Here is a 15,418-nt window from a genome sequence, read left to right as displayed (position 1 = left end):
AAGCTAGGCTAGAGCACGGCGAACTCTAGGGGTGGTGACAGCAACACGTCCATTTTTTATCAAAGCTTGCCTATCTTTTATTGGTTTATTGTCGAAGAATCTGTTTTCTGGATTCTCCGCGTAGCAAGTGTAGTAGCAACCTACGCAGGCGTGTGGCAATGCCATTGAGATCCTTGTCTGTTAACACATTCCCACCAAAAACAAAATGATTATATATGATGAGAATACAGTTGAATCAAAAACCTTTTAGAGTTCAATAGTATAAGTGTTATTTACCATGAGGTATCCAATGAAGAAGGCAAGTAAGGAGATGGTGGCTGTAAAAGGTTTGTAAACTGTATGAGTCCAAGCAGCCACGACAATCACACAGACGCATCCGCTGCAGATCCCCGTGAGGAAGCAGATGGAGCTTGTTATGTCTGCATCTATGATCTCAACCATATCTACATCCTCAAACAGTTTCCACGTGTCTTGCGACGCCCTCACAAATCCCTTCCCATAAGCAGCTATCTGTAACAACAAGACTACTTAGTGAGTGGTGAATGGATAGTGATCTAGTCTAGTTTTGCCCCGTCTGCTGTTACCCACTTAAAAGTTAGATTATTTGTACAATAAACTTACTATTAAGGCACAAATGACCCAATACTATTGATTCCAAAACTTAAGTGTACTATTTATGTGATTCAAAATAATTGTTAAAAATGCAGAAATGCATGTGGTTGTGCCTCGACTTCTCAAGATGATGCAAGATTCTCATATCCGAAAAAAGAGTAAAAAACAAAGACTCACCACAACCAACTTGATTATAATACTGTTACTAGACTGAATCTTTGCAAGAAGATATTTATATAAAGAAACCAAAATGACTGCTGCAGATATATACAATATAATAATTAGGAGAGATCATGACAAACTAGTTGTTACCTACTCTACTCCCTTGAAAATGATAAAAATGATTCGAATATACGAAAAATGAGAGTGACATGGTTTAAAGAACTAGTTGATAGTACCTGTACAAAGGCCCAGCCATTTCCATGCTCGAATATGAAGTCCATGAGTCTGAGACAGCAGTTAGCGCAACAAAACATGAACTCATCTTCACCCTTGAGCAAATTCAATCCTCTTGCCAAGATTCTTAAGGCTTCTATTGTTGGAACAAACAAAGATCCTAAACACGCGCTCCCGAGGTTACGAGACAAGGCCCTTTGGAAACTAAACCGGGTACTAGACTGCATTCCCCTTAGATAGTACAAAGCAATGACCCTACTCACAGTTAGATTAACAACATTCCTCATCACTTCCGTCGTCCAAGCCAGGCTTAACACCAAGCCAATAATCACAAGTGGTGGGAAATAGAAGTTCAAGGCACCAATGACACCAAAAATCCAAAGAGACATCCAGATGAAACCAGCAGCTAACATGTAGTAGGTGGGTAAATTCAAATCCGAGAACTTGGAAACAGGTTCTAACGACTTGACCAAAATCTTGGAACAGAATTTGATTCTGCGAGTGACCCAACAAGCATATAAACCATTGCCAATTGAGAATGCAATGAGGCAAACCCCAACAGCATCAGTGGCTGGCATCTGAAAACACAGTAAGAGAATCCCTGAGGATAAAGACATCAAAAAGGTACTCCAAAGTATGAAGTGAATCATGAACTCAGGCCAAATCCGGAATGCCATTTGCCAGAGGAATGCGAGAACGATGCTCAAGAGTGACGCAGCTTCGACTTGTGGAAGTAGGAATCTGAGGATCTTTTGCTCTTTCCTTTTGACACGACCATTGGATCCAATAAGACCTTGGACGCCTCTGAAGACAAGGAAGCACACAAACCCAATAGCAACAACCTTGTGAAATATGAAGAGCAGCAGAAAGAACTTGTTTGTGTACTTGGTTGAATTCAGTGATGCCAACGTTGGCTGCAAACCAAATAAATTAGGAAACTTTCAACTCACCCAACTTAGAAATCCTAACTAATTTCAAACAACACCCACCAAAATTCTCAATAAAGTTCAAATTTTTATCAGTTTCCTCCAAATCTACAGAACCAACCAAATTACTACTTAATTCCCTGAAAAAATGAAAACTTTGAGACTGAAATGCAAAAAGGAAAGGGAATTACTTGAGGGGTTGGTGTGAAGATGGAACGAGTTTGATTTTGAGAAGGAGGCGGAGGAGTCTGAGGTTGAGGCTCTTCTGGCACGAAGGTAGGAGGCGTCAGAGGCCGTGGTGGCGGCGGCGGATGTGGCTGTCTTAAGGAAGATCGGAGTGGTTGTGCGAGATTGGTAGGCGGAGGAGGCGTAGGCGTAGTGAATCTAGAACCACCACCGCCATTAACAATGATCCTAAGAGGGTTAGTTGGGTTTAATCTGTTCAAGCTCGCTAAAAATCTATGGTGACTAATTTCATCTTTATCCTTTGACTCTTCTCCTTCCTCCTCTTCCATATCCTTTACTCCTCCTCTTCTTTGCTTCTTCTCTGTTTCTTCCTTGTCTATCTTTAACGTCTCTCCTTTGCTTTCTCTCTCCACCTCCTTCAAAAGGAAAAATAAAAACTGATCATTAACAAAAGAAGACTATTTTAGCAAAAGAAGAGAGTGATTGCTAGGAAAAATGCAGGACTCGGACTGAGATGTTATCGTACGGGCTCTGTGGCACCCATTTTTGGTGACGTCACTTCCCGGCGACGGCGGTCGTCTCTTTGTATTGAAGTGTTTGGCAGAAAACAAAAAGTTTCTTCTTTTAAAAGTGGGATAATAACAATTTTTTGATTACGTTATTTGTGTGATTGGTGTGTGAGGATGATGATGTTACTGTTTTGTTTTGTTTTTGTTTTCTTTTTTGTCAATAACCTTTTTGATTTACTTTTTTTGATTTTGGTTGTTGACACCATTTAGTAACGTTTTATTATGTATGACTATGACTAGTTTGATGGTACAAAAGTATGACTCCACCAAAGGAATATGACATGTGCACATACATCTCTCACCTTGCAAGCGCGTGAGGTGAGGCACACTCTCGCTATCGACAACAAGTCTGCGTTTTGATATGTTCCACTTCGTCTGCATGTTTGAATTTAAAAAAAAAAAACACACACACACACACACGTGAAGAACTGAAGATTGTTTTAGAAAGAGAGATCATTATCTTGTGTATTGACGTGTAAGCTACAACAAGTAAATTTGAAGCGACACGTCTGCGGTTTGGACTTAGAGATAAACGGTTGCGATTTTTTGTTGTGTACTTGTTGTGTTCATAGAGATTGAGTTCCGTCTACGTTCAGAAGAGTTTGAACAATTTGAAGAGGTGTTTTTTGTAGCCATTATCGCGAAAACATCATGTACGTAGAAACCTTTATTAAATCTACTCGTTGTTATAATACTAACTATTCCAAGATTTGATTTGATAACGACCAATACTAGAGTCTAAAACGCAACTTATACGGATGCAGATATATTCGATCCCTCCTAAGTTACGAGATTTGTCATAAAATTTTGTTGTCCGAAAAATTACTATTTTTTTTTTCCTTTCGGAACCCACGAATTTGGACGTCCAAATTAAATCCAACCTGTAGAAACTTAATCCGGGCACAGTGTATCTGATACAATGAAAAATGGCATGTTGTGAAAAAAAAATGACATACGTTGTACTAATTTACAAAACAATTTTATTTTTAAAATATCTTCTTACAACTGTTCTCACAGAGACAAGATTTTGTGAACAACTTGTCCAATAAACATACAGAGGATGACTTCACATTGACACCGAAAGAAAAAACATACAGAGGATGATGACAGTACGTAGTCTAATAAGTTTTTTTCCCCCCGTGCCATATTATTAAACACACATGATCTCTGGTATAACTCTGGCATCAGACAAATACAATATTCTACAATCAAAATACAATCCGATGTGGCTTCTTAATGTTGTCTTTCACCTAGAAACGGTTTGAACGTCCAAAGAACCCCGACTGCCAATACCACATTCAGTATAAAGAATACCATCTGGGTGCCTGCACCACATTCTCACCATCTTTAATATATACTCTGACATTGGTTAAGTGTTTATATTCTAAACTTGTATAGCTGCATAGTTGATTAATAATGTGGATTATATGCGAACATGAAGATTTCACATTACCAGGGAGAAAAGAAGCATCCTGGCGTTTCTCGCTCCAAGAAAAACTGCGGATAGACAAAGTTGTAAGCGAAACGAAGATAAGAGACTTGCGATTGTTTGTTTGTTACATATAACAAAATTTGAAGCATAATAATGTAAAAAATGAGGTAGAATAAGTTGCGCACATGACTCCTGCTGCTCCTGGACCTATTGCTTTACAAATAGACATCGCTGTCATGGAAATCCCATTAGCTGCTCCTCTTTGGTCTTGTCCCTATTGTTGTATATAAAAGAATTAATGAGGTTCTAATTATTGCATGGTTTCTCACCTAACTAAATAGTAAAATTAATCAATGTTGTGAAATTACTTACCACAGCCCTGTTTTGAAGGATGAACGTTCCAGTTATAGTAGAAGTCTACACACATTAACATTTTAGTTAACACACACACACAACTGTGGAGGATATAGACTAATTAAATTCCAAATCAACACATTCTTCTACTTTAAGGTTATCAGAAACTTACGCTTAAGACGTTCTTTGCTACGGATGCAGAATATAGTGCCATGGTAAGGGCGACACCAGATAGTTTTGCTATTAGTGGGTAAGTTGATAAGACAACCACAGACAGAATCTGTGAGTATTGAAAACAAGCACAAGATTAGAACGTGCATCCTCAAAAACATATGGTTTAACAGTAAGAACAACATGAGCATGCAGAGTGACTACCCCACATATACGTGTAACTATGATTGGGCCTAAGTTCCTCTCCGCATAAGAGTAGAGGGAAAGCTGAAAGATAAGGAGACCAACGCCTAGAAAGAAGTAGTGTCTAGGTCAGAACATTACAAATTCTATTGTAAATGTTAGCTTTGAGACATATATATGGACACACCTGAAACTGCAAGAACAGAACCAACTTCTGCAGTGGTGTATGCCAAACCTCCAAATTTCCTCGGGCTGTTTGCCCACAACGAAAAGATCTATCCAAGAAAGAAAGCTGAAGATTTCTCATACATGGGCCAAAATAAAACAAAAGATGAAAGTGGAAGAAGAAGAAGAGTCGCACTTCTGTGTAAGCCATATTATGAAGTGAAAAGATGCAGTAGACGATCATAGATGACATTAGTGGCCAGTTTTTCAAGAGAGATTTTTTCTCATTTTTCTTTGCCACTTTATTAGATTCAGGATCATCTTTGACAGCATCAAAAGACTGATCATGATCATCAAACTTGTGATTGTGCAATGTTTCCTGGAGAGGAGAAACAGCCATCACTAGGCTTAAAGCTAATTTAAACACAGTAACTAGAGTCTACATGGAGCAGGAAAAGTAAAGAGCTTACCGGAATCCATAACGAGATTATGGTCACTAAGAATGCAAAAATGGATATTGCAAAGCACGGCAAACAGTAGGGGAATCTGCATTATGATTTATAGACCCATGAGACGACTGTATATCTATTAAATAGTTGAATGAAAAGTGAAGAGGAGATAACGCTTACTTGCCAAAAATCGAATCCTGTGAGAATAAACTTGGATATTGCTTTGCAGGCTACAAAGTTAAACAAGAATCACTAAGGGCAAGGGAGGTAAGAGTGAAAGAATTAGATAGAAATGCTTAATGTTAAAGAAGAAGACCTGAGCAAGAAAACCTCCTATTGCAGGGCCAATGATGAGTCCAATTCCCCATGCGGTACTAACCTACAGGGTCAGGGATATCATGTTAAGATTCTCTAATATTGAATTGGAAGGAAAACACAAGAGGTAAACTTTGGAACAAGGAGCTTACTGCTGATAATGCTAAACTTTGATACTCATCACGGAACGTTTCTACTGCGTATGCCTGGATTCATCACAATGACTCAATGAGATTCATGGAACAAGCAAGTATGAATTATATTGTTTAAGAGGAGGAGAGGAGAAGAGACCTTGATAGGACCGCCGAGTAAACCGTTGAAACAACCGAGACAAAACCTTGTGATAATGGCCATCCAGAAATTTAAACTTAGGCCAAACAGAGTATTGAAAACGACCCTGTAACAGAAAATCAAAAAGCATTGGTTTATTTTTTTAAAATACAAAAAAGGGTTTATGAAAGGGAGATTGAAGAATCAAGAAATGCAAATAAAACATTACTTACACTGAAGTGGTTCCAATAAGGATTACAGGTTTTCTACCATAACGATCAGCAAGAATTCCGCAGATCACAGATGTCAACGCTCGTCCCAGCATAAAAGAGCAACCTCCAAAAAGGCAACACACACACTGTGAGTTTGTGATATATATACTCTATATTTACTGCTCTTTCATGGTTGTTTCATTGTGTTCCATTAGTATTTTCATTGTCTTTTCTGCATTTAGAAGTCCTCGAGTGTCTTTGTGTGTATTTTTTACGTGTTTTGTGTGTCTTTTGACCCATTTCAGGTTAAGATGATTGTGGATGACACACATTTAAGTGGAAAGAAGAGAAAAGAAAGGTTCAGAAACCAGTCAAAAGCGTCTCAAAGATCAGACTCGGATGCATTGATATTTAGCTTCGGAGCGCTTCATAAAAGTTATAGCTAATTAAGTTAGCTTTCTAACGGAGGTGAGTTCAAGCTACGATGCAAGGGTTATGACGGTTTTAATGGACATATATCATTCTGGCGCGGGAATGAGCAAAAAGTGAACAAGGAGTGAGACTTCTGAAGCACCTTCGGGCAGATGGTGAACGATGGCAGCCTGCGGCCAACCTCTTCGTCCAAAGGTACACCGAAGGATTCAATCGCGAGTTGGATCAAAAACTTCGACCCGGTCCGAACCCATTTTGTATTTAATCACTTTTGTGAGACATTTCTAAACTTCTTCTCTAGAATTGGATTTAGATCCAAAATATTTTGGATTGATCTTCAAAGATCCATGCCACTTTAGTGAAGGATTCTTCATCTCTATCTTATATATCTTTATGTTTATGAATTTTTCTTTATCTTTTACCATGGTTAGTTGTTAATTAGTCTTTTTGTTAGATCATTGGTAATGCTAGATTATGATGATTTCATGGTTAGGTGATGATTGATTTAGGTTGGTTATTATTAGTTTAGTCATTTAGGTTGATCTAGAGTTTAGAGTCTAAGCATTTCTCGCCCTATATTTTTTTGATGAAATGCTTGAACCGAACATTTATGAGCTTTACAGACCTAGCGAACGGATGATTAGGGTGTTTAGTGAACTAGTTGGACTTGTTCAGTTGTTTGTAATGCTCATTGATCATTTAATTGCGAACGGAAGTTGTTAATAATTAGATGATATTGCCACGAAAGTGGATTGTCATATCTTTGAGTTCCATGTTCTAGGATTGTGCTTTATTCAACCTTTGCATCATTGCATGATTGTTAATCCATTCCCATGATAGTTAAACTCATGGTTCACTACTTTGTCTTTATTTTACTTCTTGCATTTCTTTCATTTTAATCAAAACAAAATCCTAAAAATCATTTGTTCTGAATTAGTTTAAATTCTCGCATCTCTCGTGTGGTAATCTTTATTCCTCTTGGGATCGACATCTAAAATACTTCCGCGATAAGATCACTGAGGCATTTAGATTAATAAGTAATTGAAACAAAAAAGAATATATCAGTTTGTAACATTATAATTAAGATAAGGGCTAGGTTATGTCAAGATAAAGCCTACGTCAGTTACCTACAGATGTAAATCATTGATGTTCATACACAAGTTTATTCTGCTTATGTACTTTGATTAGGAAGTTGTCTAATAAAATTAAATTTTTAAAAATAAATTAACATTTTAGTGTAAGTAACAACTACTTTTTAGAAGTAAATATATAAATACTTTTAGTAAGAGAAAAAATCAAATTTGTTTATACTTTAATACACTAATTTATATTTAAAATCATAAAAATTATTACAAAAATCTTAAACTAAATTACCAGCTACTAAAACTTTTGTCAAATATTTATCAATACAAATATTATTATTACCAAATTTTAAAAATATTCGACAACTTATTCACAAAATATTTTATATGCAAACGTCAAAGCGCCATCTTATTAGCGTCCACATACATTTTACTCTATGTTTTACCACCAAAATGTGTTTTTACACAAGATTTTTTTTTGTTTGTTAAAGTATGCTATTTATAAACCACCTAAAAATGTCTTTATGTACAAATTAAACCAATTTTATGTGTTTTACTTTCATTTTGACATAATTCTTTTAACTACTATTTTTTTTTGTAACATAGTTTCTTTAACCACTAAATTGTTTTACTCAAAATATTTTGAAAGAAAAACTGAGGAAAAGAAAATTGCATGATTGCAATGGGTTAATTACCAACCCAATAAAATTTGAGAAATTAAAAAAAATTGACAAATCAAAAAAAAAAATCATAAGCAAGATGATATATGACTCTTAGATAATTAAGAGATACAAAATAGAAAATAAAATACTATAACATAATAAAATTAAAAAAAAAATCTGAAAAAAATAATAATAAACTTTCTCTTGAATCATCATGGATTATCAATTTGAAATCAAATTGAAGTAAATAATATGATTTTAAAAATATTACAACATAAGAAAATTAAAAATATTGAAAAAGGAATAAACAAATATTTATTGTTTATATTATTCTTTAAAAAATAAATTTCAAATTAAAAACATCACTTTTTAATTTAAATCATTGTATATTTATAATTAAAAATAAAAATAAAATAATTTAATATAATATTTTAAATTAAATCATGAAACATGTCACAATATTTTATGTATAACATTTATGGATATATAATATACAAATAAAAAAAACTATTTTTTTTTTACATGTTCTGTAATCTCAAATCGATAAATTGACATTTGTCAACATCTTAAATTACTAACTTTACATATTTCACGATTTTATTGACAACTTACTTTGAAAATCTAATTTTAGGTAAGAAAATTGTAAGTTTTTACTTTCTAAATTTGCTCAACACATAATTATTTGCTCAACACGTGACACAAAATCTTATCTATTACCAAAATGTTTGTTAACCAGCTTTTGTCTCATAATTATTAAAATATGTTGAATAATAAACATATCACGTTAGGAAATTAGCTAGATACCTATAAATCTATACTTATTGTACAAAAGAAGAACAAAGAAAATTAACAAATTATACAAAATAATATTTTCTAAAGATCCAGAATTAAAATATAGTTGTATTATGAAGTATATGTAACTATGGTTATACTTAGTCTAAGTTGATAATATTTATTTTAGTTATCTTCTTATGTTATACTTAGTCTAAGTTGATTATTTATTTTTTATTTTTTTTTGAAAATTTGTGAATTTTCATTGAAGAAAATGTATTGTAGTAACTACAATAAGTTGATACAAAAGATAGGCCTTGCCAAAAAAAAAAAACTCAAGGGCTATCAAAGAAATACTTCTCCTACAAAAACTTTAACCAGTCGCCGAGGAGGTTTTTGAAGAGCTTTATGTGACTCCTTGCTAGAATAGCATCCCTGGTTCCTCTATCCATAGTCCTGAACAGAGCAAGCAAGGAAGTGTTGGTGCTGTTGTGCAATCGTTCATTCCTTTCCCTCCAAACGGTGTATATGACTACCTGTGCCACCAGTCTCTTGAGAGTGATGGGAGAGATATCATCAGAGGAGTTTAACCAAGCAGAGAGAGCCTCCCACGTGTGAAAAACGAAAGGGCGGTAGCCCAGTCTTTTTGTTGCTTGCAACCATATCTCCTCAGTGAGTACACAATGTAGTAATAGGTGATCACGAGTCTCAGGACCACGTCCACACATGCAGCAAGAAATATCTATTTGCATTCCCCAGCTTGCTAGTCTTGAACGAGTAGGTAATCGGTCAAGATGAGTGAGCCAAAAAAGGAATGCATGCCTGGGTGTGGCCCTTTTAAACCAGACTTGTGCTGTCCATGATAGCGGTTCTCGACGCTGCCTCAAACTCTCCCATGTGTGCTTTGCGCTAAAGTAGTCTTGTTCCTCCCCATCAATGTTCCAGAGAAAAATGTCAGGTTCAGGGCAAAAATCAGGTGGTTGAATGGTTGACAGATGCATGTGCAGTTGCTCCACTTGCGGAGATCGTGACGGCCTTAGCAGCCATCCCGACTGAGAGCATGCTCTTGCAACCATAGCATTCAGAGGTATACCCGTTTGCAGAGGGCCCGCCGGACCTATAAAGTGGATAAGTTGACCAAAAGGGGTCCACCGATCATACCAAAAACTGACTTGCTCGTCGTTACCTACAACACAGCAGAGGAAGCGGAGAGCATACTGTCTAAGGTGGAGAAGCGCTTTCCATGTCCACGAAGTTGCCTTTTTCTCATCAAGCATCCAGAAATTTCCATCTTTGATTTTATTGTTCTTAAGCCATTGAGCCCAAAGTGAGTCACCCACAAACAGCCTCCAGATTAACTTTAGGCATAAGACTTTGTTCCAAGTAGAGATACACCTAAATCCAAGTCCCCCTTCCTTCTTCGGTAGGCATAGTGTACTCCAAGCAACCTTAGCATTTGGTTTTTTGTTTATGTCGCCTGTCCACAAAAATCTTGAGCAAAGCGACTCTATGTGCTTGATGCAACCTTTCGGCAAGATGAATGCCGATGCCCAGAAATTTACTGTACCGTAGATGACTGAAGTGATTAGAGCCATTCTACCAGCGTATGACAGAGCGCGAGCTGACCAGGGTGAGAACCACAAAGCTATTTTGTCCAGAAGGGGTCTGTAATCAGCGATTCTGAGTTTACGGTGCATCAAAGGAAGACCAAGATATCGGAATGGGAATAAACCAATCCTGAAACCAAGAGAGGATATCGTTACGGTTTCAGCTTGGTTCACTCCTGCAATATACAGCTCAGTCTTGTCCTTGTTCATGGTTAGACGAGACATGCCAGCGAATGTGTCAAGTACTGTGGTGATGTTGCGCAAAGATTCCTTTGTGCCAACAAAGAAAAGCATTACATCGTCAGCAAAAGCAAGATGGGATACATGAAGGATGGAGGCTGAAGGATGGTGCCCAATGGAACCATTATTGTAGCGTCTGTTCAATAACTGAGAGAAGACCTCCATCGCTATGGTGAACAGATACGGTGAAATGGAGTCACCTTGTCTAAGTCCTTTAGCGCCTTTAAAATAACCACAAGTTTAACCATTAATCGCGAGGGAGAACATTGGCGTGGTGATGCATTGGCTGATGAGAGTGACAAAATGCGGAGGGAAGTCCATGGCTCGCATTGTGTTGACGAGGAAGTCCCAATGAATTGAGTCAAACGCTTTGCGCAGGTCAACCTTTAGCAAACCTCAAGTAGAGATGTTCTTCTGATTGTACCCTTGGACTAACTCCGTTTCAAGTAAGATATTTTCAACTAGAAGATGTCCTGGGATGAAGGCCGATTGGGTATTGGTGATGAGATCTGGCAGAACAGCCTTGAGCCTACTTGCTAGCAGTTTGGTCACGACTTTGTATATGGTGTTACAGCAGGCGATGGGTCGAAACTCAGTCATTCTGGATGCATTTGGTTTTTTCGGAATGAGAGAGAGCAAAGTGGAGTTCCATTGTTTAAGCATTTGCCCAGAGGAGTAGAATTCCAGGACTGCAGCGATCACATCTGGTCACACTGTACTCTAGTGAGCAGTAAAAAACTCAACACTGTAGCCATCTGGACCTGGGGCCTTGTTACGAGGTAGGGAGAAGACTGCCTGCTTGATCTCTTCAGAGGTAAATGGCTTTGATAACATCTGACTTGCTGATGCAGAGCAGTGCTGCGGGAGCAAGGTAGCCAGTTCCTCCACACTAGGCGGTGACGCATTGGATGCTGATCCCAGGAAGTTCATAAAGTACGTTACAACAACTTGCTGAATCCATTGCCTCGTATCTACCATGCGATTAGAGTCGTCCAGCAGATACAAGATTTGGTTCTGAGCAATACGAGACAATATTACCTTGTGGAAGAATCGTGTACTGCTGTCTCCATCCCTTAACCAATATATTCTGGACTTTTGTCTCAGATATGTCTCTTCAGCTTTAGCCAATGCCGACCATTTCAAATGGGCTTGTTTTTCCTTCTGGTGCTCGTGATCTGATGGGGACTGAAGCAGCTGTTGTTGACAAACCATTAAATCCTCATACGCTTCACTCGTTCTTTTCTCAAGTTTGGAGTAATTGTCCTTGGCAAAGGTTCGAATGACACTCTTTAATTCCTTTAGCTTTTTGGACAGTTTCAACATCTTCGAGCAGTCAAATGACAGGGCATTCCACCACAATCTAATCAGGGGAGCGAAGTCCGGGTGTTGATTGAGGTGTGAAAGAAACATGAAAGGCGATTTCCTCTTCTGCATACCAGAATCCAAGAAAATACAGCATAGACTATGATCTGAGAAACCCGGTTCACCAAAGACACCAATCGAGTTGGGGAAAAGGGACAACCAGACATTGTTCACAAGGATATGATCTAACTTCTCTGCTATTAGACCAACATCATGATTGTTTGTCCAAGTAAATGTGTTACCGCAGTAGGGGAGGTCTGTGAGATAAGACTTGCTCACACAATCTTGAAAATTCCTCAAGCCACCAGATAAAGAAACAATGCTTGGGTTGGAGTGCTCGTGAGGGAAGAGGATTTGATTAAATCTCCAATGACTGCCCAAGGCTTGTTCGACACAGTAGATGAAGCAGCAAGGAGATGGAGCTCATCCCAAAGTAGTTTCCTTTCCATATTAGAGGTGGACGATGCATAGACTAAGGAGACCACCAGTTCCACAGATACAAAAGGCAACTGGACAAGGCAAACTATCATTTGCAGAGACTTTGACAAAATGGTGACCTTGACAGAAGGGTGCCATACAACCCATATCTTACCTAGGTCAGAGAAATCAAAATTATCCGAGAAGCACCAGCCCGGGACTACACTGGAAACAAAATTTTGAGCCTTCAAGGGGCTCACCCGAGTTTCTATAATTCCGCCAAAAAGAGGTTTATATACCTTTAGCCATTTCCGAAAACTTCTACGTTTAATGGGGTCATTAAACCCTCTTACATTACGACAAAAAATATCCATATGGAGGATATTGAGTTAGAGAGATAAAGGGCCTCTACCCTGGGCTCTAGAATCTTTCTTCTTTAGTAACCGTTTAGATATGACCTGGAGAAACCTGTCAGACTCTGCTTCAGGGTTGTCCTCATCACCCGAGAGACTAGCATCCGTATCCAACTCCTTGGCATTATCATGACCACCATTTGGTGAGATGTGAGCGAACATGTTTGTAGATAGGTCAATACACAACTTATCCGCATCAAAATGTTTCTCATAAGGTTTGGGTGCGTTCCGCTTTGGCAACTCCACTGTTGTTGGTGGGGCAATCAGGTCAGCTGTTGAACTTGTAGCTGTCTGCTTGGCGAGCGTTGAAGTAGGAAGAAGCGCCATGCTTTGAATGATGGGGCCAGAAGGCTCCTTTACTTCAACAATCGGTAGTTGACTTTGAATGGGAGCCTTACCTGCTGCCTTATCTTTCTTTGCTCGAGGGCATGATACTGTGGGATGCTTTACTGAGACACATGAGGTGCATTTAGGAGGGGCTAGAGTGCAATGAGTTACAGTGTGCCCAACCTGTTTACAGTGACTACACAATGAAGGGAGCCAGGGGCTAGAGACTCGAATCCTCTTGATGATTCCTGATTCAAATCTTGCATTAACAGCATCCGATAGTGGCTTACGCGGGTCAATAACTGTGTAGACCCTGGTGACTTCAATGTTCAGAAGCTTTTCTGTGTGAGGGTGGAGACATAGAGGATGTCCGACCAAGCCTGCAATGTGTTCCAAGCCCTCACGATTAAAGAACTCCAGTGACACGCCATGGAAATCCAACCATACCGGGACCATAGTTAGCTCATGCTTTTTTGGGGTAACGTCCGGAGACCACTTAGCAACAAACATCGTCTGACCGTCAATTTGCCATAACGGCTGACTCAAGATACGTCTAAGAGCATTCGGGCAAGGAACTTTAAACAGAAACGAGTGACCTTCCATTTTGGAGACAGTAATGTCCCTTCGCTGACGGCTCCAGATAACATTGACAATGGCATGGACAACACCTCTAGCAGGCGGCTCCTCATAAAACTGACCCAGGATAAAGCTATCCCAAGCCTTTTTGTTCTTCTCAATGACTTAGTTGGGGATAGTTATGCATACCTCTCCAGATTCAAACGTAAAAAGAGATTTTTTCCTCTCTAAATGCGTGGAGCTGTCTTTGACCATCGCTTTTCAGGGTTGGGCTTCAACTGGGGGATTACTAGCAGGTGCCACCGGAGGAAGGATGATGGGGTTTTTTAGCGTAGCTGGAGCAGGTAGGGGAGTAATCTCGCCCGGCTCTTTATCAGGTACTGATTTTGATGTGCCCGCCACAACGGTTGCAGCCATAACTTTTGGGGATCTAGGGATTGCAATTTCAGAATCGCCAGTCTTCGAGGCTTGACCGCAAAGGATGGCCAGATTGACTTCATTATTGGCTGAGCTCACTTCTAACTCAGGCAACAACTTTACAGGGGACGAGACAGAGACATCCCTAGCCGATTTTGGAGAATCAGGTAGGGATTGCCTCGCCGGGGAGGAAGCAGAGGTTTCGGCACCAGAGGGGTTACCGCGGGGGGGGCTTTTTCTTAGGTCTGGACTTGCCCATGAGGGGCGACGGCGACCGACGCCGAGATTGGCGAAGGTGGTTGGTGAAGGAAGAAGATCGCGTTTTGAGAGAGAAAAGTCAACGAAGAGAGAAATGTCAACTGCTCCGCGATAAATTTTAATTTCGGCTTGAATATGGGGGTGATAATATTTATTGTGATACTATTTGAGAATATGGGGGTGATTTCGGGTTCACGGGCGGGGAGTGGCCAACGTTGTTTAGTATGGCAGTTTAGTGGAGATGTGGGAATATGTTTGGTGAGAATGGAAAGTATCGAGATAGAGTTCGTCTCCTTAAAGATATGGAAGTGGAGGTTTTGCATAGTCATGCGTTGGTGGGAGCGGGTCAATGTGTGGGACGCAGTGTGGAGAGGATGATCTCTTGGCGGCTACGGGCCATCGAGCGTTGGGTGGGTTGAGCTCTCAACAGATGGAGTGTCGCGTGGGAACCTGGGTCCAGCTACAATGGAAGGAGTTATTCGGGACGGAGATGGTTGCTGGTTGGAAGGTTTTGCGCTGAACATTGGTATATTACGGTCTTTTGATTGCATGGGAAAGGGGTTCGAATGGGTGGAGTTGGAGGTGGATAAGGGTTTTTTTTTTTTTTTTTTGGT

General features: G+C 39.1%; 2 protein-coding genes across 3 annotated transcripts in view; both read right to left on the bottom strand.

Annotated features, from left to right (window-relative positions):
- The window catches only part of LOC104705636 (protein PNS1-like), a 4,369-nt gene extending 1,870 nt beyond the window's left edge, over window positions 1–2,499 (bottom strand). The window contains exons 1-3 of the mRNA XM_010421679.1: window positions 2,126–2,499; window positions 1,011–1,922; window positions 336–510 (exon numbers count right to left, since the gene is read on the bottom strand). Coding sequence (XP_010419981.1) covers window positions 336–510; window positions 1,011–1,922; window positions 2,126–2,449 — 1,411 coding nt within the window. The 5' untranslated portion in view covers window positions 2,450–2,499. The remainder of the gene's footprint in view (window positions 1–335; window positions 511–1,010; window positions 1,923–2,125) is intronic.
- LOC104705631 (protein ZINC INDUCED FACILITATOR-LIKE 1-like) overlaps window positions 3,653–15,418 on the bottom strand; it is a 13,868-nt gene continuing 2,102 nt past the window's right edge. For both annotated transcript variants that reach the window (XM_019228254.1, XM_010421676.2), the window contains 14 exons: window positions 6,262–6,364; window positions 6,050–6,155; window positions 5,911–5,964; window positions 5,760–5,822; window positions 5,624–5,673; window positions 5,465–5,540; window positions 5,191–5,373; window positions 5,017–5,104; window positions 4,851–4,936; window positions 4,648–4,755; window positions 4,494–4,538; window positions 4,307–4,395; window positions 4,143–4,186; window positions 3,653–4,014 (listed from right to left, as the gene is read on the bottom strand). In XM_019228254.1, the coding sequence (XP_019083799.1) occupies window positions 3,923–4,014; window positions 4,143–4,186; window positions 4,307–4,395; window positions 4,494–4,538; window positions 4,648–4,755; window positions 4,851–4,936; window positions 5,017–5,104; window positions 5,191–5,373; window positions 5,465–5,540; window positions 5,624–5,673; window positions 5,760–5,822; window positions 5,911–5,964; window positions 6,050–6,155; window positions 6,262–6,364 (1,187 nt within the window). In that variant the 3' untranslated portion in view covers window positions 3,653–3,922. The remainder of the gene's footprint in view (window positions 4,015–4,142; window positions 4,187–4,306; window positions 4,396–4,493; window positions 4,539–4,647; window positions 4,756–4,850; window positions 4,937–5,016; window positions 5,105–5,190; window positions 5,374–5,464; window positions 5,541–5,623; window positions 5,674–5,759; window positions 5,823–5,910; window positions 5,965–6,049; window positions 6,156–6,261; window positions 6,365–15,418) is intronic.

The sequence above is a fragment of the Camelina sativa genome, chromosome 8 (assembly GCF_000633955.1).
Source record: "Camelina sativa cultivar DH55 chromosome 8, Cs, whole genome shotgun sequence".
Lineage (NCBI taxonomy): Eukaryota > Viridiplantae > Streptophyta > Magnoliopsida > Brassicales > Brassicaceae > Camelina > Camelina sativa.
The sequence above is the reverse complement of the archived record's forward strand: the minus strand, read 5'-3'. Positions and strand labels throughout refer to the sequence as shown.